Raw genomic sequence first — 26,251 nt, forward strand, 5'->3', positions numbered from 1 at the left:
GGGCCCAACGGGGAAAGGGGTGTGCTGGGGAAAGGGGGGGGGGAGAGTAAGAGTGTATCTGGGGGAGAGAGAATGGGGGGGTCTGAGAATGGGGACTGGGGAGGGGGACAACAGGGGGCTTGGTGGTTTGGGAAAGAAGAGTACTGGGAAAAGGGGAGGTCCCCCTCCCTCCCCACTCTCCTCCCTCCCTCATCCCTCCCTCCCTCCCGTCCCAGCAGCGCTGACCGCCGGGAGGTGTAGTCGCCGTCGCCTCTCCCGCTGCTTGATTTCATTTATAACAAAGACATTTATTTAAAATGAGGAATGTGATTTTCATTAAGTTTGATTTTATTTATTTTAAAAAAGCTGATGCTCTATAGATAAGTTTATTTCCTTTTCAACAAAGAACGCTGTTTATTTTAAAGTAAACACACTCTAAGTGCTGTTTTCGCAACATTTGCCCCGTGGCCCACGAGCATAGGGGCCCCATGCTGATCTGTGTATGTTAAGTGACTTGCAATAAAAAAGACTACTTTAAAACAATAAGTGCTTTTTAAGTGCTTTTTTTGGATGGATGGATGGATGGATGGATGGATGGATGGATACTGCATCTGCCCACTCACTCAACCTGTCCAGGTCACCCTGCAACCTCCGAACACCCTCTTCGCTGTTCACACTGCCACCCAGCTTTGTGTCATCCGCAATCCGCAAAGTTTAGTGACAGTTATTCACAATTAGGTTACCTTTTGTTATCTGGCCACAAACCTTTGGGATTCACAGACAGTGTGGACCTTTACTGCACTATTCTCTCTTCCAGTCAATCATGCCAAACCTCACTCTCAGTCTGTCAGCATGTTTGCCTTCCTTCCAGTACCCCATTATTGTCAGAAAATATCTCAGTGAGCCTCCTTTACACTTTAGAGAAACAGACCCTTTGGCCCACTGAGTCCGCGCCAACCAGCGATCACTCCGTACACTAGACAGACGCAAAATACTGGAGTAACAGTGGGTCACGCAGCATCACTGGGGAAAAAGATTAGGTGACGTTTCTAGTAGGAACCCTTCCCAGACCCCATACACTGGCATTATCCTACACATTAGGGACAATGTACAATTTTTTTTCCAAAGACAATTATCCAAAGACAATTAACGACAAGCCTGCATTTGGAGGGTTGGAGGACACTAGAGCACCTGGAGAAAACCGTGTCACATGGCAATCTTCACTCACCACTCTCCTCCATATCCTTTATGTAATGTGGTGACCAGAAATGCACACAATAATCTAAATATGAACAAGGCAATGTTTTATACAAAATGAATTGAAACTTTCTGTACTTAATGCCCCCACAGATGAGGGCAAGCTTGCCTTATGCCTTCCTCATTACCCACTCCAATTATGTCGTGACATTCAGGAGGTACTGGATTTGCAATCCAAGATCTCTCTGTATCACAGTGTTCATGCCGTTTACAGTTTGGTTTAGTTTAGTTTTGAGATACTACGCGGAAGCAGGTCTGTCTGCCCTCCGAGTCCACGCCGACAATAACACTAGCCTACACAAACTATGGACAATTTACTATTTTACCAAAGCCAATTTGCCTACGAACCTGTACATCTTTGCAATGTGGGAGGAAACCAGAGTTCCCGGGGAAATCCCACTCAGGTCACGGGAAGAATATACAAACTCCGTACAGACACGTCCCACAGACAGGATTGAACCCGGGTCCCTGGCGCTGTAAGGCAGCAGCTCTACTGCTGTACCACTGTGCTGTACTGTATACAGGGGTTCCCTGGGTTATGTAAGGGTTCATGTGAATTGAGCACAAACTGGATTTCCTGTAAATCAGATGCAATCAATTTCCCCCAAAATAGCAATGTGCAATCTTTATCCCAGACTTATGGAAATTTAGTTTAATTCATGTTTAAAAAATCAGCATAGAAACAGGCACTTCGTCCCACGTAGTCCATGCTGACCATCGATCACCCATTCACACTAGTTCTATGTTATCCACTGCCAACACATTGGGGGCAACTTACAGAGGCCAATTTAACCTACAAACCCACACATCGTTGGGATGTGCGAGGAAACCGGAGCACCCGGACGAAACTGATGTGGTCACAGGTCGAATGTGCAAACTCCACACAGGTGGCACCCGAGGTCAGGTTCCAACCTGGGTTTCCGGCGCTGTGCGATACCAGGTCTACATGCTGCACCACTGATTGGCGACGAGTAGAGGGGGAAGGACAGTGTTGATGACAAGAGTTGTAACCATCACGTAAACTGCGAAAGGTGTTTGTCGGAATGCAGCATGCATCGACCGACCAGGCAGCTAAACTATAGATCAATGTGAAAACTAAGCACAATTTAACAATAGAAAAAGGTGTTCATAAGTTATCGGAGCAGACTTTAGCCATTTGACCCATTGAACGTCTCCGCCATTCAATCATGACTGATCTATTCTCCCCTCACTGCCCCATTCTCCTGCCTCCTCCCCAATACCCAGGCACCCGTACTAATCAAGAATCTGCCATTCTCCACCTTTAAAATTTCCGTTCGCATTAGGTAAATCAATATTAATAGGTGGCGTAGCGGTTGAGTTGCTGCCTTACAACGCCAGAGACCCGGGTTTGATACTGACTACGGGTTCTGTATGTGTGGTTTCTTCGTTCTCCCTCTGACCACGTGATATTTCTCCGGGTGCTCCGGTTTCCACCTACATTCCAAAGATGTACAGGTTTCTAGGTTAATTGGCTTCGTATGTTGAAAGGCTGGAGCGATTGGGCTTGTATACACTGGAATTTAGAAGGATGAGGGGGGATCTTATTGAAACATATAAGATAATTAGGGGATTGGACACATTAGAGGCAGGAAACATGTTCCCAATGTTGGGGGAGTCCAGAACAAGGGGCCACAGTTTAAGAATAAGGGGTAGGCCATTTAGAACGGAGATGAGGAAGAACTTTTTCAGTCAGAGAGTGGTGAAGGTGTGGAATTCTCTGCCTCAGAAGGCAGTGGAGGCCAGTTCGTTGGATGCTTTCAAGAGAGAGCTGGATAGAGCTCTTAAGGATAGCGGAGTGAGGGTGTATGGGGAGAAGGCAGGAACGGGGTACTGATTGAGAGTGATCAGCCATGATCGCATTGAATGGCGGTGCTGGCTCGAAGGGCTGAATGGCCTACTCCTGCACCTATTGTCTATTGTCTATTGTCTATTGTCCCTAGTATGTAGAGATCGCTAGTCGGCGCTGACTCAGTGGGCCGAAGGGCCTGTTTCCGCACTGTATGTCCAAACTAACTTAAATTAAAATACTCATACTGCTGGGTTTGTAAACTGCTTTATTTTTGTGTTGTCTGCAAACTCACTAATCAACGCACCAAATCACTTACAAACGCAAACCATTTATATATCCAAATAATTTTTTATTCACAAACAACAAAGGTCCCAGCACTGATCCCGGTGGAACAACACTGGTCACAGTGCCCCAGTCAAAACAAAAACTCTTCCACCACTACTCTCTACTGCCAAGCAACGTTTGAATGTAAAGCCCATAAAGTCTCTGGATTGTTAGAAAATCTATTTGGTTCATCAATATTTTTATAAAGGAAATGTAAAAATCGCTTCATCAGTTTGTATTCCGGGAAGTCCAGCGTAACAGAGTCAGGAGGTTAAACTTTGTGTTGACTCTCAGGCAACGAGCCAACTGAATGATCAGCCATGATCACATTGAATGGCGGTGCTGGCTCGAGGGGCCGAATGGCCTACTCCTGCAACTATTGTCTATTGTCTATTGAATTTGTCGTTGCCAACAAAAACATATTGCCAACAAAATATATTATGCGGCACGGAATGAAAAACAAACTCATCAAAGCGAAGATTACACAACCAAAGCTCTTCTTAGACTTTGTCCCCATAAACTGAAAGTTGTTGATCACTTTCCCTTGATTGAAATCTCAGCGACCTTGAAAGGAAACTTCCATCGCGATTGTATTTACCAAATGAACTTTCATACTTGCGGTTATTTTAAGATACCGCTTGGGGGCGGGTACGTTGGTGTTATATTTGTCCGTAAGTATTTTCCTCTGTTACTCGCGGGCAAGTGGGCAAGGTGTGAGGGAGGCGGCGTTTTGTTTTCTTGTGGAGACTGGAAGCGGTCGCAGAGTCCCAGGCTCCAGTGAAGGAGATTGTTTCACTGGTTATTCAGCAGCGGGTGAAGGCGCTAAAGCCGCGGGTTCAAGTCCCAACGCAGTCACATCTCTCTGACATTCAGATTACATCGAATTCACTGATACCCAAGGTATGTAAGTTGAAAACACTTCCAAATTCTCCACTATCTTTGCATTGCATGCTTTCTAGTTACAGTTTGGGCATCGGATCGCAATATTTATTTATTTTAAATCTACAACAAACTTGCGAAGAGCTTATTTTTTCATGCAACGTTCGTTTTTTTGCTTTCTCTCGTATCTCGGTTCTCATTGAAAACCTTATCAGTGTGGAGAAGGCGTTGGGGGATGGTGCCAGGGATCGCCAGGTTCAAGGACTGTTTGACACACCAGGCATAGCTGGAACCCATGAGAGTGCCAATGGACTTTAGACTTGAGAGAGACAGCGTGGAAACAGGCCCATCAGTCCACCGAGGCCACGCCGACCAGCGATCACACCGTACACGAGCGCTATCCTCCACACTCTGGACAATTCACATTTTACAGAAGCCAATTAACCTACAAACCTGCACGTCTTTCGAGTGTGGGACGAATCCGAAGCAGCAGGAGAAAACCTACCCAGGTCACAGGGAGAACGTACAAACAGCACCTATAGTCGGGATTGAACCCGGGACTCTCGCTGTTAGGCGGCAACTCTCCCGCCAATGGTTATCATACTCGGTATTATCTCAACACATATATTTTGTATTTTCCAGACACACACATCTCCTCTCCCCAGATTTCCCTCTATAGTCAATATTCCAAATCCAATATTCCATTCTTGTTCCGTTCTGTGATTTTTCTTTAGATGCTTTAAACTGAAGCCCATGTTTTGTCTGAAGGTGTCTCCACCTGTTCCTTCTCACCGGAGATGTTGCCCGGCCCGCTGAGTTACTCCAGCTTTTTGTGTCTATCCCATGTTTGGTTGCGGGCTTCACATCCACACTTGTGTTTGTTGCACTGCTCCCCTGACCCCCGATGAAGAATGAGAGCTGTTTTAACAATCCCGAGGGTAACGCTGTTGTAAACTACCTTAATCGCTCAACCACTTCATCCTCCCGTGCTGAGGCCAGACGCCAGCTCTCACACCAACGTCTTGGCCATGAGTCCTCAACCTCAAGCACAGACTCCAATGTTACAGTTTCCCTAACACCATACAACCGGTTTCCTTGATATGCGTCCCCTTTGATGCCTCGTTTTCACACCTTACCCTTCCATTGTTACTTTTTAAAATATCTCTAATTCATTTGTTTCACATCTGTGCATCGCCGTCTATTTCTCTTGTCTCTCTCTCCCCTGACTCAGTCTGAAGAAGGGTCTCGACCCAGAAACGTCACCCTTTCCTTCTCTCCAGAGATGTTGCCTGCCCCGCTGAGTTACTCCAGTATTCTGTGTCTGTCTTCATCCAAACATCCACAAACTTGACTGCCCTGGCAGGCCAATTGTATCTGCCTGCTGCTGCCCCACAGATCTCACCTCCAAATTCCACTATACAGGGACGGTCGCTGCCTTACAGCACCCGAGACGCGGTTCGAACCCGACTACGGATGCTGTCTGTACGGAGTCTGTACGTCTCCCCGTGACCTGCATGCGTTTTCTCCGGTTGCTCCGGTTTCCTTCCACATTCAAAAGACGTACAGGGTTCGAGGTTAATTGGCTATGTAAAATTCTAAATTGTCCCTAATATGTATGCGATAGTGCGGGATGCATAATATGCGGGGATTTCTGGTGGGCATGGACCCCGTGGGCCGAAGCGTCTGTTTCCATGCTGTATCTCTAAACTAAAATAATCTCCCTTGTCCCGTCCCCCCCTTGTCCATCCTCTCTGATTTACATCCGAGACATTACAAGCTCTTCAACACTTCAATAACTTTCAATTCCTAGGTCCCCATTGCCGCTAGTGTGTAGAGAATGGATGTGAAATTGTGCTCATACAGAACTAGCGTGAACGAGTCAGGGTGGACTCAGTGGGCCGAAGGGCCCATTTGCGTGCTGTATCTCAAGGGAGTAGTCTAGATAATTGTGGGGGTTAGTATGTTTGTGGTAGATGTCAGTGGATAATCTGTCCCCTCGTTGTGAGCTTGATGAGATGGAAGAGTTGAGCATGGGTGCCGGAGGCAGCTCCGATGCTGTGGTCAATGTGGAGAAAGAGCTGGGGGATGGTGCCAGTGTACGCTTGGTTCAAGGCCTGTTTGACATAACCAACAAAAATAACAGGCATAGCTGGAGCCCATGCGAGTGCTAATGGACTTTAGACTTTAGACAGACAGCGTGGAAACAGGCCCACCAGTTCACCGGGGCGGCGCCGACCAGTGATCACGTACACGAGCGCTATCCTACACTTTGGACAATTCACATTCACCGAAGCAAAGTAACCTACAAACATGCACGTCTCTGGAGAGTTTGGTGGTCACGGGAGAGCGTACAAACTCCGTATTAATCAATTAACCTACAAATCCGCATGTCTTTGGGATGTGGGAGGAAACCGGCGGCGAACTAACTCAGCGGGTCAGGCAGCAACTCCGGTGAACGGGAACAGTTAATGTTTCTGGAGTGAAGGGGTTATGGGGCGACGGCAGAAGAATGGGGGTGAGAGGGTAAGGTAGATCAGCCATGATTGAATGGCGGAGTAGACTTGATGGGCGGAATGGCCTAATCCTGCCACGAGAACGTATGAACATGGAATCTATCCCTGAAGTGATGAGTTACCTATCTGACGCACTCTAGCACTTTGTGTCTTTATTCTCTTTTTGTCAATGTTTGTCACTTACCGACATTTCTGGTCAATTCTACCACAGGATCAGTGTGATCATCGTTCCCCAACATGGATGGTCTTGGATGGAAAAGCAGATCAAAGGTCACATTTGTTCTTGGTATCATGTTTGCCCTGTCTTGTCCAATTACCAAGGCAGCTAGAATATTGGTGGTGCCTGTTGATGGAAGTCACTGGATCAATATGGAAATTCTAATGGAAGAGCTGAACCTTCGTGGCCACAGCATCACTGTGCTTTGTTACTCCGCAAACTGGTACATCAAAGAGAGACCCGATCTGTATCAAACCGTCACAGTTCAAGCACAAGGAAACATTGATGTAATGTCAAGGAAAGAAGTGATGGAAAATTTTGTGCTAATGTCACTGGACAGGTTACAGAATATCCACACACTCTGGGGCAACATTATGTTCCAAAATCTAATGGTTACGTTTATGTACAATTTTCATAGACTTTATCAAAATTTCAACATGGCGATTTTTGAAAACAAAACATTGCTGAAACAATTTGAAGATGCAAACTTTGATCTAATACTCACAGATCCTATATTTGGTACTGGGCCAATGCTTGCGTATTATTTAAAAGTGCCGCTGGTGTACAACATTCGATGGCAGATCAGTGGGGAAGCCCATTTTCTCACTGCCCCGTCACCACCTTCCTACATCCCACTCCAGGGGTCACTTTTCACAGACAAAATGGATTTTCTCCAAAGAACAGAAAATGTAATTCACAGTGTCATTCAACACTTTATTTCAGAGTTTTTGATCTACCCGCTTTATAATGAGATCTGCCGTCGGTATCTGGGACCAGACACGGACATCAAGTCGATTCTCCTCAGAGCTGATGTGTGGCTGATGAGGGTGGATTTTGTGTTTGAATTCCCAAGACCCACCATGCCAAACATTGTGTACATCGGAGGCTTCCAGTGTAAACCAGCACGGCCTCTGGCGGCGGAGTTTGAGGAGTTTGTCCAAAGCTCAGGGAAGCACGGACTTGTTGTCATGTCATTGGGCTCCATTGTCCACTCTTTACCAATGGAGATTACAATGAAGATAGCAGAAGCTTTATCTCAAATCCCCCAGAAGGTTATCTGGAGATATGATGGTGAGACCCCTCCCAACATACGGAATAATACACTGCTGGCAAAATGGATCCCTCAGAACGACCTGCTGGGTCACCCCAACACACGAGCCTTTGTTTCACACGGAGGCACCAATGGCATTTACGAAGCCATCTACCATGGGGTGCCAGTGGTCGGCATGCCTCTGCTTTTTGACCAGTTTGACAATTTACTCAAGCTCGAATCTCGAGGGGCAGCAAAAGTGATCAACGTTGCCACCATGCAGTCCAAAGATCTGTTGCAGGCACTCAACGAGGTGATAAACGGCACATCTTATGGGGACAACATGAAGAGACTCTCCGCTCTCCACCGGGACCAGCCAGAGTCGCCAATGGAGAGAGCCGTTTTCTGGGTTGAGTACGTTGCCCGACACAAAGGAGCGGGGCATTTGCGCCCAGAATCCCACCGACTCCCCTGGTACGCTTACTATTGTGTAGATGTGATGATCTTTCTGTTGTCTGTGTTACTCATGCTCACTGTGCTGGTGGTTGGAACACTGAAGAAACTTTGTGGTGTGGTCTGTGGGAAAAAGCAAAAGACGGAGTGAGATATTTTTTCATTGGTATATTTTGTTCTTTCAAATTAATCAAATAAAGTTTTTCATGCATTTGATCCACGGGGTCTCCATTCCACAAAACATGAACTTACCAAAGACTGCTAATAAAAGCCAGATAGGTTGGTGAAATAATAAGCTTTGTGCATTGATAACCAGATGAAAATCATAAATCGCTGAACCACATTTACATTGAAGCACCTTAAGTTACATAGAAACAGAAACATAGAAAATATGTGCAGAAGGAGGCCATTCGGCCCTTTAAGCCAGCACCGCCATTCATTGTGATCATGGCTGGTCGTCTATAATCAATAACCCGTGCCTGGCTTCTCCCCATATCCCTTGATTCCACTAGCACCTAGAGGAATCTAACTCTCTCTTAACTTTATCCAGTGATTTGGCCTCCACTGCCCTCTGTGGCAGAGAATACCACAAATTCACAACCCTCTGGGTGAAAAGGTTGCTTCTCACCTCAGTTTTAATTGGCCTCCCCTTTATTCTATGACTGTGGCCCCTGTTTCTGGACTCCCACAAAATTGGGGGAAAAATTCCTGCATCTAACTTGTCCAGTCCTTTAATGATTTTATATGTCTCCATACGATCCCCTCTCATCCTTCTAAACTCCGTTGAATACAAGCCTAGTCTTTTCAATCTTTTTTCGTGTGACACTCCCGCCATCCCAGGGATCAATCTCGTGAACCTACGCTGCACTGCCTCAATTACAAGGATGTCCTTCCTCAAATTAGGAGACCAAAACTGTACATAATACTCCAGATGTGGCCTTACCAGGGTCCTATACAACTGCATAAGAACCTCTTTATCCTATACTGAAATCCTCTCATTATGAAGGCCAACATGCCAGTAGCTTTCTTTACTGCCTGCTGCACCTGCATGTCTACTTTCGGTGACTGGTGTACAAGGACACCCAGGTCTCACTGCACTTCCCCCTTACCTAACCTGACACCATTGAGATTATAATCTGCCTCCTTGTATTTGCCGCCAAAGTGGAAAACCTTACATTTATCTATATTATACTGCATCTGCCATGCATCTGCCCGCTCACTCAACCTGTCCAGGTCACCCTGCAACCTCCAAACATCCTCTTCGCTGTTCACACTGCCACCCAGCTTTGTGTCATCCGCAATCCGCAAAGTTTAGTGACAGTTATTCACAATTAGGTTACCTTTTGTTATCTGGCCACAAACCTTTGGGATTCACAGACAGTGTGGAGCTTTACTGCACTATTCTCTCTTCCAGTCAATCATGCCAAACCTCACTCTCAGTCTGTCAGCATGTTTGCCTTCCTTCCAGTACCCCATTATTGTCAGAAAATATCTCAGTGAGCCTCCTTTACACTTTAGAGAAACAGACCCTTCGGCCCACTGAGTCCGCACCAACCAGCGATCACTCCGTACACTAGATAGACACAAAATACTGGAGTAACTCAGCGGGTCACGCAGCATCACTGGGGAAAAACATTAGGTGACGTTTCGAGTAGGAACCCTTCCCAGACCCCAGACCCCAGACACTGGCATTATCCTACACATTTGGAACAATGTACAATTTTTTAACCAAAGACAATTAACGACAAGCCTTGGAGGACGTCAGAGCACCTGGAGAAAACCGTGTCACAGGGAACTCTTCACTCACCGATCTCCCCCATATCCTTTATGTAAATTGGTGACCAGAAATGCACACAATAATCTAAATGTGGCCAAGGCAAAGTTATATACAAAATGAATTGAAACTTTCTGTACTTAATGCCCCCACAGATGAGGGCAAGCTTGCCTTATGCCTTCCTCATTACCCACTCCAATTATGTCGTGACATTCAGGAGGTACTGGATTTGCAATCCAAGATCTCTCTGTATCACAGTGTTCATGCCGTTTACAGTTTGGTTTAGTTTAGTTTTGAGATACTACGCGGAAGCAGGTCTGTCTGCCCTCCGAGTCCACGCCGACAATAACACTAGCCTACACAAACTATGGACAATTTACTATTTTACCAAAGCCAATTTGCCTACGAACCTGTACATCTTTGCAATGTGGGAGGAAACCAGAGTTCCCGGGGAAATCCCACTCAGGTCACGGGAAGAATATACAAACTCCGTACAGACACGTCCCACAGACAGGATTGAACCCGGGTCCCTGGCGCTGTAAGGCAGCAGCTCTACTGCTGTACCACTGTGCTGTACTGTATACAGGGGTTCCCTGGGTTATGTAAGGGTTCATGTGAATTGAGCACAAACTGGATTTCCTGTAAATCAGATGCAATCAATTTCCCCCAAAATAGCAATGTGCAATCTTTATCCCAGACTTATGGAAATTTAGTTTAATTCATGTTTAAAAAATCAGCATAGAAACAGGCACTTCGTCCCACGTAGTCCATGCTGACCATCGATCACCCATTCACACTAGTTCTATGTTATCCACTGCCAACACATTGGGGGCAACTTACAGAGGCCAATTTAACCTACAAACCCACACATCGTTGGGATGTGCGAGGAAACCGGAGCACCCGGACGAAACTGATGTGGTCACAGGTCGAATGTGCAAACTCCACACAGGTGGCACCCGAGGTCAGGTTCCAACCTGGGTTTCCGGCGCTGTGCGATACCAGGTCTACATGCTGCACCACTGATTGGCGACGAGTAGAGGGGGAAGGACAGTGTTGATGACAAGAGTTGTAACCATCACGTAAACTGCGAAAGGTGTTTGTCGGAATGCAGCATGCATCGACCGACCAGGCAGCTAAACTATAGATCAATGTGAAAACTAAGCACAATTTAACAATAGAAAAAGGTGTTCATAAGTTATCGGAGCAGACTTTAGCCATTTGACCCATTGAACGTCTCCGCCATTCAATCATGACTGATCTATTCTCCCCTCACTGCCCCATTCTCCTGCCTCCTCCCCAATACCCAGGCACCCGTACTAATCAAGAATCTGCCATTCTCCACCTTTAAAATTTCCGTTCGCATTAGGTAAATCAATATTAATAGGTGGCGTAGCGGTTGAGTTGCTGCCTTACAACGCCAGAGACCCGGGTTTGATACTGACTACGGGTTCTGTATGTGTGGTTTCTTCGTTCTCCCTCTGACCACGTGATATTTCTCCGGGTGCTCCGGTTTCCACCTACATTCCAAAGATGTACAGGTTTCTAGGTTAATTGGCTTCGTATGTTGAAAGGCTGGAGCGATTGGGCTTGTATACACTGGAATTTAGAAGGATGAGGGGGGATCTTATTGAAACATATAAGATAATTAGGGGATTGGACACATTAGAGGCAGGAAACATGTTCCCAATGTTGGGGGAGTCCAGAACAAGGGGCCACAGTTTAAGAATAAGGGGTAGGCCATTTAGAACGGAGATGAGGAAGAACTTTTTCAGTCAGAGAGTGGTGAAGGTGTGGAATTCTCTGCCTCAGAAGGCAGTGGAGGCCAGTTCGTTGGATGCTTTCAAGAGAGAGCTGGATAGAGCTCTTAAGGATAGCGGAGTGAGGGTGTATGGGGAGAAGGCAGGAACGGGGTACTGATTGAGAGTGATCAGCCATGATCGCATTGAATGGCGGTGCTGGCTCGAAGGGCTGAATGGCCTACTCCTGCACCTATTGTCTATTGTCTATTGTCTATTGTCCCTAGTATGTAGAGATCGCTAGTCGGCGCTGACTCAGTGGGCCGAAGGGCCTGTTTCCGCACTGTATGTCCAAACTAACTTAAATTAAAATACTCATACTGCTGGGTTTGTAAACTGCTTTATTTTTGTGTTGTCTGCAAACTCACTAATCAACGCACCAAATCACTTACAAACGCAAACCATTTATATATCCAAATAATTTTTTATTCACAAACAACAAAGGTCCCAGCACTGATCCCGGTGGAACAACACTGGTCACAGTGCCCCAGTCAAAACAAAAACTCTTCCACCACTACTCTCTACTGCCAAGCAACGTTTGAATGTAAAGCCCATAAAGTCTCTGGATTGTTAGAAAATCTATCTGGTTCATCAATATTTTTATAAAGGAAATGTAAAAATCGCTTCATCAGTTTGTATTCCGGGAAGTCCAGCGTAACAGAGTCAGGAGGTTAAACTTTGTGTTGACTCTCAGGCAACGAGCCAACTGAATGATCAGCCATGATCACATTGAATGGCGGTGCTGGCTCGAGGGGCCGAATGGCCTACTCCTGCAACTATTGTCTATTGTCTATTGAATTTGTCGTTGCCAACAAAAACATATTGCCAACAAAATATATTATGCGGCACGGAATGAAAAACAAACTCATCAAAGCGAAGATTACACAACCAAAGCTCTTCTTAGACTTTGTCCCCATAAACTGAAAGTTGTTGATCACTTTCCCTTGATTGAAATCTCAGCGACCTTGAAAGGAAACTTCCATCGCGATTGTATTTACCAAATGAACTTTCATACTTGCGGTTATTTTAAGATACCGCTTGGGGGCGGGTACGTTGGTGTTATATTTGTCCGTAAGTATTTTCCTCTGTTACTCGCGGGCAAGTGGGCAAGGTGTGAGGGAGGCGGCGTTTTGTTTTCTTGTGGAGACTGGAAGCGGTCGCAGAGTCCCAGGCTCCAGTGAAGGAGATTGTTTCACTGGTTATTCAGCAGCGGGTGAAGGCGCTAAAGCCGCGGGTTCAAGTCCCAACGCAGTCACATCTCTCTGACATTCAGATTACATCGAATTCACTGATACCCAAGGTATGTAAGTTGAAAACACTTCCAAATTCTCCACTATCTTTGCATTGCATGCTTTCTAGTTACAGTTTGGGCATCGGATCGCAATATTTATTTATTTTAAATCTACAACAAACTTGCGAAGAGCTTATTTTTTCATGCAACGTTCGTTTTTTTGCTTTCTCTCGTATCTCGGTTCTCATTGAAAACCTTATCAGTGTGGAGAAGGCGTTGGGGGATGGTGCCAGGGATCGCCAGGTTCAAGGACTGTTTGACACACCAGGCATAGCTGGAACCCATGAGAGTGCCAATGGACTTTAGACTTGAGAGAGACAGCGTGGAAACAGGCCCATCAGTCCACCGAGGCCACGCCGACCAGCGATCACACCGTACACGAGCGCTATCCTCCACACTCTGGACAATTCACATTTTACAGAAGCCAATTAACCTACAAACCTGCACGTCTTTCGAGTGTGGGACGAATCCGAAGCAGCAGGAGAAAACCTACCCAGGTCACAGGGAGAACGTACAAACAGCACCTATAGTCGGGATTGAACCCGGGTCTCTGTCGCTGTTAGGCGGCAACTCTCCCGCCAATGGTTATCATACCCGGTATTATCTCAACACATATATTTTGTATTCTCCAGACACACACATCTCCTCTCCCCAGATTTCCCTCTATAGTCAATATTCCAAATCCAATATTCCATTCTTGTTCCGTTCTGTGATTTTTCTTTAGATGCTTTAAACTGAAGCCCATGTTTTGTCTGAAGGTGTCTCCACCTGTTCCTTCTCACCGGAGATGTTGCCCGGCCCGCTGAGTTACTCCAGCTTTTTGTGTCTATCCCATGTTTGGTTGCGGGCTTCACATCCACACTTGTGTTTGTTGCAGTGCTCCCCTGACCCCCGATGAAGAATGAGAGCTGTTTTAACAATCCCGAGGGTAACGCTGTTGTGAACTACCTTAATCGCTCAACCACTTCATCCTCCCGTGCTGAGGCCAGACGCCAGCTCTCACACCAACGTCTTGGCCATGAGTCCTCAACCTCAAGCACAGACTCCAATGTTACAGTTTCCCTAACACCATACAACCGGTTTCCTTGATATGCGTCCCCTTTGATGCCTCGTTTTCACACCTTACCCTTCCATTGTTACTTTTTAAAATATCTCTAATTCATTTGTTTCACATCTGTGCATCGCCGTCTATTTCTCTTGTCTCTCTCTCCCCTGACTCAGTCTGAAGAAGGGTCTCGACCCAGAAACGTCACCCTTTCCTTCTCTCCAGAGATGTTGCCTGCCCCGCTGAGTTACTCCAGTATTCTGTGTCTGTCTTCATCCAAACATCCACAAACTTGACTGCCCTGGCAGGCCAATTGTATCTGCCTGCTGCTGCCCCACAGATCTCACCTCCAAATTCCACTATACAGGGACGGTCGCTGCCTTACAGCACCCGAGACGCGGTTCGAACCCGACTACGGATGCTGTCTGTACGGAGTCTGTACGTCTCCCCGTGACCTGCATGCGTTTTCTCCGGTTGCTCCGGTTTCCTTCCACATTCAAAAGACGTACAGGGTTCGAGGTTAATTGGCTATGTAAAATTCTAAATTGTCCCTAATATGTATGCGATAGTGCGGGATGCATAATATGCGGGGATTTCTGGTGGGCATGGACCCCGTGGGCCGAAGCGTCTGTTTCCATGCTGTATCTCTAAACTAAAATAATCTCCCTTGTCCCGTCCCCCCCTTGTCCATCCTCTCTGATTTACATCCGAGACATTACAAGCTCTTCAACACTTCAATAACTTTCAATTCCTAGGTCCCCATGCCGCTAGTGTGTAGAGAATGGATGTGAAATTGTGCTCATACAGAACTAGCGTGAACGAGTCAGGGTGGACTCAGTGGGCCGAAGGGCCCATTTGCGTGCTGTATCTCAAGGGAGTAGTCTAGATAATTGTGGGGGTTAGTATGTTTGTGGTAGATGTCAGTGGATAATCTGTCCCCTCGTTGTGAGCTTGATGAGATGGAAGAGTTGAGCATGGGTGCCGGAGGCAGCTCCGATGCTGTGGTCAATGTGGAGAAAGAGCTGGGGGATGGTGCCAGTGTACGCTTGGTTCAAGGCCTGTTTGACATAACCAACAAAAATAACAGGCATAGCTGGAGCCCATGCGAGTGCCAATGGACTTTAGACTTTAGACAGACAGCGTGGAAACAGGCCCACCAGTTCACCGGGGCGGCGCCGACCAGTGATCACGTACACGAGCGCTATCCTACACTTTGGACAATTCACATTCACCGAAGCAAAGTAACCTACAAACATGCACGTCTCTGGAGAGTTTGGTGGTCACGGGAGAGCGTACAAACTCCGTATTAAGCAATTAACCTACAAATCCGCATGTCTTTGGGATGTGGGAGGAAACCGGCGGCGGACTAACTCAGCGGGTCAGGCAGCAACTCCGGTGAACGGGAACAGTTAATGTTTCTGGAGTGAAGGGGTTATGGGGCGACGGCAGAAGAATGGGGGTGAGAGGGTAAGGTAGATCAGCCATGATTGAATGGCGGAGTAGACTTGATGGGCGGAATGGCCTAATCCTGCCACGAGAACGTATGAACATGGAATCTATCCCTGAAGTGATGAGTTACCTATCTGACGCACTCTAGCACTTTGTGTCTTTATTCTCTTTTTGTCAATGTTTGTCACTTACCGACATTTCTGGTCAATTCTACCACAGGATCAGTGTGATCATCGTTCCCCAACATGGATGGTCTTGGATGGAAAAGCAGATCAAAGGTCACATTTGTTCTTGGTATCATGTTTGCCCTGTCTTGTCCAATTACCAAGGCAGCTAGAATATTGGTGGTGCCTGTTGATGGAAGTCACTGGATCAATATGGAAATTCTAATGGAAGAGCTGAACCTTCGTGGCCACAGCATCACTGTGCTTTGTTACTCCGCAAACTGGTACATCAAAGAGAGACCCGATCTGTATCAAACCGTCACAGTTCAAGCACAAGGAAACATTGATGTAATGTCAAGGAAAGAAGTGATGGAAAATTTTGTGCTAATGTCACTGGACAGGTTACAGAATATCCACACACTCTGGGGCAACATTATGTTCCAAAATCTAATGGTTACGTTTATGTACAATTTTCATAGACTTTATCAAAATTTCAACATGGCGATTTTTGAAAACAAAACATTGCTGAAACAATTTGAAGATGCAAACTTTGATCTAATACTCACAGATCCTATATTTGGTACTGGGCCAATGCTTGCGTATTATTTAAAAGTGCCGCTGGTGTACAACATTCGATGGCAGATCAGTGGGGAAGCCCATTTTCTCACTGCCCCGTCACCACCTTCCTACATCCCACTCCAGGGGTCACTTTTCACAGACAAAATGGATTTTCTCCAAAGAACAGAAAATGTAATTCACAGTGTCATTCAACACTTTATTTCAGAGTTTTTGATCTACCCGCTTTATAATGAGATCTGCCGTCGGTATCTGGGACCAGACACGGACATCAAGTCGATTCTCCTCAGAGCTGATGTGTGGCTGATGAGGGTGGATTTTGTGTTTGAATTCCCAAGACCCACCATGCCAAACATTGTGTACATCGGAGGCTTCCAGTGTAAACCAGCACGGCCTCTGGCGGCGGAGTTTGAGGAGTTTGTCCAAAGCTCAGGGAAGCACGGACTTGTTGTCATGTCATTGGGCTCCATTGTCCACTCTTTACCAATGGAGATTACAATGAAGATAGCAGAAGCTTTATCTCAAATCCCCCAGAAGGTTATCTGGAGATATGATGGTGAGACCCCTCCCAACATACGGAATAATACACTGCTGGCAAAATGGATCCCTCAGAACGACCTGCTGGGTCACCCCAACACACGAGCCTTTGTTTCACACGGAGGCACCAATGGCATTTACGAAGCCATCTACCATGGGGTGCCAGTGGTCGGCATGCCTCTGCTTTTTGACCAGTTTGACAATTTACTCAAGCTCGAATCTCGAGGGGCAGCAAAAGTGATCAACGTTGCCACCATGCAGTCCAAAGATCTGTTGCAGGCACTCAACGAGGTGATAAACGGCACATCTTATGGGGATAACATGAAGAGACTCTCCGCTCTCCACCGGGACCAGCCAGAGTCGCCAATGGAGAGAGCCGTTTTCTGGGTTGAGTACGTTGCCCGACACAAAGGAGCGGGGCATTTGCGCCCAGAATCCCACCGACTCCCCTGGTACGCTTACTATTGTGTAGATGTGATGATTTTTCTGTTGTCTGTGTTACTCCTGCTCACTGTGCTGGTGGTTGGAACACTGAAGAAACTTTGTGGTGTGGTCTGTGGGAAAAAGCAAAAGACGGAGTGAGATATTTTTTCATTGGTATATTTTGTTCTTTCAAATTAATCAAATAAAGTTTTTCATGCATTTGATCCACGGGGTCTCCATTCCACAAAACATGAACTTACCAAAGACTGCTAATAAAAGCCAGATAGGTTGGTGAAATAATAAGCTTTGTGCATTGATAACCAGATGAAAATCATAAATCGCTGAACCACATTTACATTGAAGCACCTTAAGTTACATAGAAACAGAAACATAGAAAATATGTGCAGAAGGAGGCCATTCGGCCCTTTAAGCCAGCACCGCCATTCATTGTGATCATGGCTGGTCGTCCATAATCAATAACCCGTGCCTGGCTTCTCCCCATATCCCTTGATTCCACTAGCACCGAGAGGAATCTAACTCTCTCTTAACTTTATCCAGTGATTTGGCCTCCACTGCCCTCTGTGGCAGAGAATACCACAAATTCACAACCCTCTGGGTGAAAAGGTTGCTTCTCACCTCAGTTTTAATTGGCCTCCCCTTTATTCTATGACTGTGGCCCCTGTTTCTGGACTCCCACAAAATTGGGGGGGAAATTCCTGCATCTAACTTGTCCAGTCCTTTAATGATTTTATATGTCTCCATACGATCCCCTCTCATCCTTCTAAACTCCGTTGAATACAAGCCTAGTCTTTTCAATCTTTTTTCGTGTGACACTCCCGCCATCCCAGGGATCAATCTCGTGAACCTACGCTGCACTGCCTCAATTACAAGGATGTCCTTCCTCAAATTAGGAGACCAAAACTGTACACAATACTCCAGATGTGGCCTTACTGCATAAGAACCTCTTTATCCTATACTGAAATCCTCTCATTATGAAGGCCAACATGCCATTAGCTTTCTTTACTGCCTGCTGCACCTGCATGTCTACTTTCGGTGACTGGTGTACAAGGACACCCAGGTCTCACTGCACTTCCCCCTTACCTAACCTGACACCATTGAGATTATAATCTGCCTCCTTGTATTTGCCGCCAAAGTGGAAAACCTTACATTTATCTATATTATACTGCATCTGCCATGCATCTGCCCGCTCACTCAACCTGTCCAGGTCACCCTGCAACCTCCGAACATCCTCTTCGCTGTTCACACTGCCACCCAGCTTTGTGTCATCCGCAATCCGCAAAGTTTAGTGACAGTTATTCACAATTAGGTTACCTTTTGTTATCTGGCCACAAACCTTTGGGATTCACAGACAGTGTGGATCTTTACTGCACTATTCTCTCTTCCAGTCAATCATGCCAACCCTCACTCTCAGTCTGTCACCATTTTTGCCTTCCTTCCAGTACCCCATTATTGTCAGAAAATATCTCAGTGAGCCTCCTTTACACTTTAGAGAAACAGACCCTTCGGCCGACTGAGTCTGCGCCAACTAGCGATCACTCCGTACACTAGATAGACACAAAATACTGGAGTAACTCAGCGGGTCACGCAGCATCACTGGGGAAAAAGATTAGGTGACGTTTCTAGTTGGAACCCTTCCCAGACCCCAGACCCCAGACACTGGAATTATCCTACACATTAGGGACAATGTACATTTTTTTAACCAAAGCCAATTAACGGCAAGCTTGCATTTGGAGGGTTGGAGGACACTAGAGCACCTGGAGAGAACCGTGTCACAGGGCACTCTTCACTCTCCAATCTCCTCCATATCCTTTATGTAATGTGGTGACCAGAAATGCACACAATAATCTAAATAGGAACAAGGCAAAGTTTTATACAAAACGAATTGAGCCTTTCTGTGCTCAATGCCCCCACAGATGTGGGCAAGTTTGCCTTATGCCTTCCTCATTACCCACTCCAATTGTGTTGTTACATTCAGGAGGCAATGGATTTGCAATCCAAGATCTCTCTACATCACCGTGTTCATGCCATTTACAGTTTGGTTTAGTTTAGTTTTGAGATACTACGCGGAAGCAGGTCTGTCTGCCCACCAAGTACACGCCGACCAGTGATTACCGCACAATAACACTAGCCCACACAAACTATGGACAATTTACTATTTTACCAAAGCCAATTTGCCTACGAACCTGTACATTTTTGGAGTGTGGGAGGAAACCAGAGTTCCCGGGGAAATCCCACTCAGGTCACTGGAAGAATCTACAAACTCCGCACAGACAGCACCCACAGACAGGATTGAACCCGGGCGCTGTAAGGCAGCAGCTCTACCACTGTATCACTGTGCTGTACTGTATATGGGTTATGTAAGGGGTCCTGTGAATTGAACACAAACTGGATTTCCTGTAAATCAGATGCAATCAATTTCCCCCCAAATAGCAATGTGCAATCTTTACCCCAGACTTATGGAACTTTAGTTTGATTTATGTTTAAAAATTCAGCAAAGAAACAGGCCCTTCGTCCCACCTAGTCCATGTTGACCATCGATCACCCATTCACACTAGTTCTATGTTATCCCACTTACTCATCCACTCCCAACACATCGTTGGGATGTGCGTGGAAACCGGAGCACCCGGACGAAACTGACGTGGTCACAGGGCGAATGTGCAAACTCCACACAGGTGGCACCCGAGGTCAGGTTCCAACCTGGGTTTCCGACGCTCTAATGCCAAGCTACTTTTGAATGTAAAACCCATAAAGTCTTCGGATTGTTAGAAAATCCATCTGGTTCTTCAATATTTTTATAAAAGAAATGTAAAGAAATGGCTTCATCAGTTTGTATTCCGGGAAGTCCAGCATAACAGTCAGGAGGTTAAACTTTGTATTGATTCTCAGGCAACGAGCCAACTGAATGATCAGCCATGATCACATTGAATGGCGGTGCTGGCCCGGAGGGCAGAATGGCCTCCTCCTGCACCCATTGTCCACTGCCTAATGAATATGCTCTTGCCAACAAAAACATATTGCCAACAAAATATATTATGCGGCACGGAATGAAAAATAAATTCATCAAATCGAACATTACACAACCAAAGCTCTTCTTAGACTTTGTCCCCATAAACTGAAAATTGTTGATCACTTTCCCTTGATTGAAATCTCAGCGACCTTGAAAGGAAACTTCCATCGCGATTGTATTTACCAAATGGACTTTCATACTTCGGTTATTTTAAGATACCGCTTGGGGGCGGGTACGTTGGTGTTATATTTGTCCGTAAGTATTTTCCTGTGTTACTCACTGGCAAGTGAGCAAGGTGTGAGGGAGGTGGCGTTTTGCTTTCTTGTGGAGACTGGAAGCGGTCGCAGAGTCCCAGGCTCCAGTGAAGGAGATTGTTTCACTGGTTATTCAGCAGCGGGTGAAGGCGCTGAAGCCGCGGGTTCAAGTCCCAACGCAGTCACATCTCTCTGACATTCAGATTACATCGAATTCTCTCCAAGGTATGTAAGTTGAAAACACTTCCAAATTCTCCACTATCTTTGCATTGCATGCTTTCTAGTTACAGTTTGGGCAACGGATCGGAATATATATATTTTTTTAATCGTTCACAAACTTGCCGGGAGCTTATTTTTTCATGCAAAATTTGTTCTTTTGTTTTCTCTCGTATCTCGGTTCTCATTGAAAACCTTCTCAATGTGGAGAAGGCGTTGGGGAATGGTGCCAGGCGACGCCTGGTTCAAGGACTGTTTGACACACCAGGCATAGCTGGAACTCATGAGAGTGCCAATGGACATTGGGCTTGAGAGAGACAGCGTGGAAACAGGCCCATCAGTCCACCGAGGCCGCGCCGACCAGTGATCACGCTGTACACGAGCGCTGTCCTACACTCTGGACAATTCACATTTTACCGAAGCCAATTCACCCTGAAACCTGCACGCCTTTCGAGTGTGGGACGAATCCGAAGCAGCCGGAGAAAACCTACCCAGGTCACAGGGTGAACGTAGTCTCGTAGTCAGGATTGAACCCGGGTCTCTGTCGCTGTTAGGCGGCAACTCTACCGCCATTGGTTTTCATACTCGATATTATCTCAACACAAAAATTTTGTATTCTCCAGACACACACATCTCCTCTCCACAGATTTCGCTCAATAGTCAATATTCCAAATACAATATTCTATTCATGTCCCATTTGACTTTTTTTCTTTTAGTTGCTTTAAACTGAAGCCCATGTTTTGTCTGAAGAAGTGTCTCGATCTGTTCCTTCTCACCAGAGATGTTGCCCGGCCCGCTGAGTTACTCCAGCTTTTTGTGTCTATCCCATGTTTGGCTGCGGGCTTCACACCCACACTTGCGTTTGTTGCAGTGCTCCCGTGACCCCCGATGAAGAATGAGAGCTGTTTTAACAATCCCGAGGGCAACGTTGTTTTAAACTCCCTCCGAGCCACCTCACAAGCTCTTCAACACTTCAATAACTTTCAATTTCTCGGGCCCCCGTGCCTCAGCATGGATGTTTAATGTATCCCACCGTTACCCACTTGAAAGGGCTCAGGGCCCTTGTGGTCTTCCTTCAATAGAAACTAAACTGGTTCCCCTCTCCACTCTCCCCCACCGTCCGAAAACTTTCCTCACCCTCAACAACTTCTCTGTTGACTCCTCTAACTTTCTTCAAGTCAAATGTTTGGCACGGCGGCACAGTGGCAGAGTTGCTGCCTTGCAGCTCCAGAGACCCGGGTTTGATCCTGACTACGGGTGCTGTCTGTAAGGAGTTTGTATCTTCTCCCTGTGACCACCCAACTCTCCAGAGACGTGCAGGTTTGTTGGTTAATTCGCTTCCGTAAAATATGAATTGTCCAGTGTGTAGGAGAGCGTTCATGTACAGCCTGGTCACTGGTCGGCGCCGCCTCGGTGGACTGGTGGGCCTGTTTCCACGCTGTCTCTCTAAAGTCTAAAGTCCATTGGCACTCGCATGGGCTCCAGCTATGCCTGTTATTTTTGTTGGTTATGTCAAACAGGCCTGGAACCAAGCGTACACTGGCACCATCCCCCAGCTCTTTCTCCACATTGACCACAGCATCGGAGCTGCCTCCGGCACCCATGCTCAACTCTTCCATCTCATCAAGCTCACAACGAGGGGACAGATTATCCACTGACATCTACCACAAACATACTAACCCCCACAATTATCTAGACTACTCCCTTGAGATACAGCACGCAAATGGGCCCTTCGGCCCACTGAGTCCACCCTGACTCGTTCACGCTAGTTCTGTATGAGCACAATTTCACATCCATTCTCTACACACTAGCGGCAATGGGGACCTAGGAATTGAAAGTTATTGAAGTGTTGAAGAGCTTGTAATGTTTCTATGATCAGTGATCACTTGTACACGATAATTCTGTATTATCACAATTTCCCATTCATTCTCTACACACTAGCGGCCATGTACAGGGACCAATTAACCTACCAATCTGCATGGCTTTGGGCTGTGGGAGGAAACCGGGGGCGAACTAACTCAGCAGGTCAGGCAGCATCCCTGGTGAATGGGAACAGTTATTGTTTCGGGAGACAAGGGGTTATGGGGCGACGGCAGGAGAATGGGGTTGAGAGGGAAACATAGATCAGTCGTGATTGAATGGCGGAGTAGATAGACTTGATGGGCCGAATGGCTTAATTCAGCCACGAGAATCTATCCCTGAAGTGATGAGGTACATCTCTGAAGTACTCCAGCACATTGTGTCTTTACTCTCTTTTTATCAATGTTTGTCACTTACCAACACTTCTGGTCAATTCTACCACAGGATCAGTGTGATCATCGTTCCCCAACATGGATGGTCTTAGATGGAAAAGCAGATCAAAGGTCACATTTGTGCTTGGTATCATGTTTGCCCTGTCTTGTCCAATTACCAAGGCAGCTAGAATATTGGTGGTGCCTGTTGATGGAAGTCACTGGATCAATATGGAAATTCTAATGGAAGAGCTGAACCTTCGTGGCCACAGCATCACTATGCTTTGTTACTCCTCAAACTGGCACATCAAAGAGAGACCCGATCTGTATCAAACCGTCATAGTTCAAGCACAAGGAAACATTGATGAAATTTCAAGGAAAGAAGTGATGGAAAATTTTGTGCTAATGTCACTGGACAGGTTACAGAATAGCCACACACTATGGGGCAACATTATGTTCCAAAATCTAATGGTTACGTTTATGTACAATGTTCATAGACATTATCAAAATTTCAACATGGCGATTTTTGAAAACAAAACCTTGTTGAATCAATTTGAAGATGCAAACTTTGACCTAATACTCACAGATCCTATATTTGGCACTGGGCCAATGCTTGCGTATTATTTAAAAGTGCCGCTGGTGTACAACATTCGATGGCAGATGATTGGGGAAGCCCATTTTCTCACTGCCCCGTCACCACCTTCCTACATCGCACTTCCTGGCTCACAGCTCACGGACAAAATGGATTTTCTCCAAAGAACAGAAAATGTCATTCACAGTGTCATTCAACACTTTATTTCAGAGTTTTTGATCTACCCACTTTATAATGAGATCTGCCGTCGGTATCTGGGACCGGACACGGACATCAAATCGATTCTCCTCAGAGCTGATGTGTGGCTGATGAGGGTGGATTTTGTGTTTGAATTCCCAAGACCCACCATGCCAAACATCGTGTACATCGGAGGCTTCCAGTGTAAACCAGCACGGCCTCTGGCGGCAGAGTTTGAGGAGTTTGTCCAAAGCTCAGGGAAGCACGGACTTGTTGTCATGTCATTGGGCTCCATTGTCGACTCTTTGCCAATGGAGATTACAATGAAGATAGCAGAAGCTTTATCTCAAATCCCCCAGAAGGTTATCTGGAGATATGATGGTGAGACCCCTCCCAACATAGGGAATAATACACTGCTGGCAAAATGGATCCCTCAGAACGACCTGCTGGGTCACCCCAACACACGAGCCTTTGTTTCACACGGAGGCACCAATGGCATTTACGAAGCCATCTACCATGGGGTGCCAGTGGTCGGCATGCCTCTGCTTTTTGACCAGTTTGACAATGTTGTCAGACTCGAATCTCGAGGGGCAGCAAAAGTGATCAACGTTGCAACCATGCACCCCACAGATCTGTTGCAGGCACTCAACGAGGTGATAAATGGCACATCTTATGGGGACAACATGAAGAGACTCTCCGCTCTCCATCGGGACCAGCCAGAGTCGCCAATGGAGAGAGCCGTTTTCTGGGTTGAGTACGTTGCCCGACACAAAGGAACGGGGCATTTGCGCCCAGAATCCCACCGACTCCCCTGGTACGCTTACTATTGTGTAGATGTGATGATCTTTCTGTTGTCTGTGTTACTCCTGCTCACCGTGCTGGTGGTTGGAACACTGAAGAAACTTTGTCGTGTTGTTTGTGGGAAAAAGCAAAAGACGGAGTGAGATTTTTTGCCCCTTTGGGATATAGCCTTTTAAGTTCTTTCAAATTAACAAAAGGAAGGGTTACCTGCATTTGATGCAAGGAGCTTTTTTTCCAGTTATTCTGAATATTGCAAAACATCTTAAGAAATTGTGAGTCACAGATCAGTGAAAGAATTGCCTTTGTTTTTTGATAGGCACAGAAAAAAAATGTGATTGTAACCAACCTTATCTATGATTATTTAAAATGATGCAACGTTTGTTCATATGGTCCCAAATTTGGGATTCTCTGTTTGATTAAAGAACCCATTTCCTACCATTATCTCATCCATTGTCTAATTGCCAGACATCACATGTCATTCTCCTCGAGTCTAAGCCTTTTCCAGCACACGCTTCTGATTTAGACTTTGGAGATGCAGCGTGGAAACAGGCCCTTCGGCCCACCTAGTCCAGCGATCCCCGGCACTCACACAGACAGCTGTTATCAGGAAACTGAATCATCCTACCACAACCAGAGAGCAGTGCTGTGCTATCTACCTCTTTGGTGACCCTTGGACTATCCTTCAAGATAGCTTTATTGTCATCCAAATTGGACGAAATTCAGTCACCCACAGTCCAACAACAAAAGCATCAAAATAGGCATTAAAATTACACAACCCCCAAAACAAACATCCATCAAGAAAACATCCATCACAGTGAGTCTCCTCCAGTCCTCTCCTCACTGTGATGGAAGGCCACAATGTCTTTTCCCTTCTCCTGCTGTCCTCTCCCGCGGTCAGGTTGTTGTGGTTGAAGGCCGCGCCGGACGGTCCGCAGCGGGCCGAGCCTAAGGCGAGTCGCAGCCGCTCCCGCAGCCTCCGAAGACGGACGGCTCCGCCGATGATAAGTCCGATCCGGGGCGGGCGAACACGCTGCTGCTGCCGCTGTTGCTGCACGTCGGGGCGGTCGTGGCTCCCGACATTGAAGCCCCCGCCCAGCAGAGAAATATCCCGCGGCCTATCTTAGGCCGCGCCGGACGGTGAAATGTCCGCGACCCAAGCCCCGCGATCCGGGGCGGGCGAACACGCTGCCGCTGCCGGAGCTCCCGATGTCGGCATCCACGCGGCCCGAGCCTAAGGCGAGTCGCAGCCGCTCCCGCAGCCTCCGAACACGGCCGGCTCCGGTGGTGGTAATTCCGGTCCGCGGGCTCTGCGAACCAGAGCCCTGGAGGCCGCCAGCTCCAGGAGTTGGGCCGATGGTAGGCCGCAGCAGGAACGGAGACAACACCCAGAAAACAAAGGTCGGGTCTCCGTTCGGAAGGGACACCTATTTACAAT

The 26,251-nt window shown here is 46.6% G+C and overlaps 1 protein-coding gene and 3 pseudogenes across 7 annotated transcripts in view; 3 read left to right on the forward strand and 1 right to left on the reverse strand.

Annotated features, from left to right (window-relative positions):
* Positions 1-6,952, reverse strand: part of LOC144609065 (kinesin-like protein kif7) — a 20,567-nt gene extending 13,615 nt beyond the window's left edge. The window contains exon 1 of the mRNA XM_078427411.1: positions 6,947-6,952. Within this exon, the coding sequence (XP_078283537.1) occupies positions 6,947-6,952 (6 nt within the window). The remainder of the gene's footprint in view (positions 1-6,946) is intronic.
* LOC144609124 (UDP-glucuronosyltransferase 1-2 pseudogene) lies at positions 3,948-8,648 on the forward strand (annotated as a pseudogene). 2 transcript variants are annotated; one of them, XR_013549281.1, is made up of 2 exons: positions 3,948-4,041; positions 6,974-8,648. The product of XR_013549281.1 is annotated as a UDP-glucuronosyltransferase 1-2 pseudogene, transcript variant X2 (transcript). The 2 variants fall into 2 exon arrangements; XR_013549280.1 differs by lacking the exon at positions 3,948-4,041 and adding an exon at positions 4,068-4,270.
* Positions 8,649-13,005: 4,357 nt separating this feature from the next.
* On the forward strand, positions 13,006-17,735 carry LOC144609125 (UDP-glucuronosyltransferase 1-2 pseudogene; annotated as a pseudogene). Of its 2 annotated transcripts, none has more exons than XR_013549283.1 (2): positions 13,006-13,103; positions 16,037-17,735. The product of XR_013549283.1 is annotated as a UDP-glucuronosyltransferase 1-2 pseudogene, transcript variant X2 (transcript). The 2 variants fall into 2 exon arrangements; XR_013549282.1 differs by lacking the exon at positions 13,006-13,103 and adding an exon at positions 13,130-13,332.
* Positions 17,736-20,792: 3,057 nt separating this feature from the next.
* LOC144609126 (UDP-glucuronosyltransferase 2C1 pseudogene) lies at positions 20,793-25,206 on the forward strand (annotated as a pseudogene). Of its 2 annotated transcripts, none has more exons than XR_013549285.1 (2): positions 20,793-21,028; positions 23,320-25,206. The product of XR_013549285.1 is annotated as a UDP-glucuronosyltransferase 2C1 pseudogene, transcript variant X2 (transcript). The 2 variants fall into 2 exon arrangements; XR_013549284.1 differs by having other exon boundaries at positions 20,793-21,024.
* The last annotated feature ends 1,045 nt before the right edge of the window (positions 25,207-26,251 follow it).

This window comes from Rhinoraja longicauda, chromosome 33 (genome assembly GCF_053455715.1).
Source record: "Rhinoraja longicauda isolate Sanriku21f chromosome 33, sRhiLon1.1, whole genome shotgun sequence".
Taxonomy (NCBI): domain Eukaryota; kingdom Metazoa; phylum Chordata; class Chondrichthyes; order Rajiformes; family Arhynchobatidae; genus Rhinoraja; species Rhinoraja longicauda.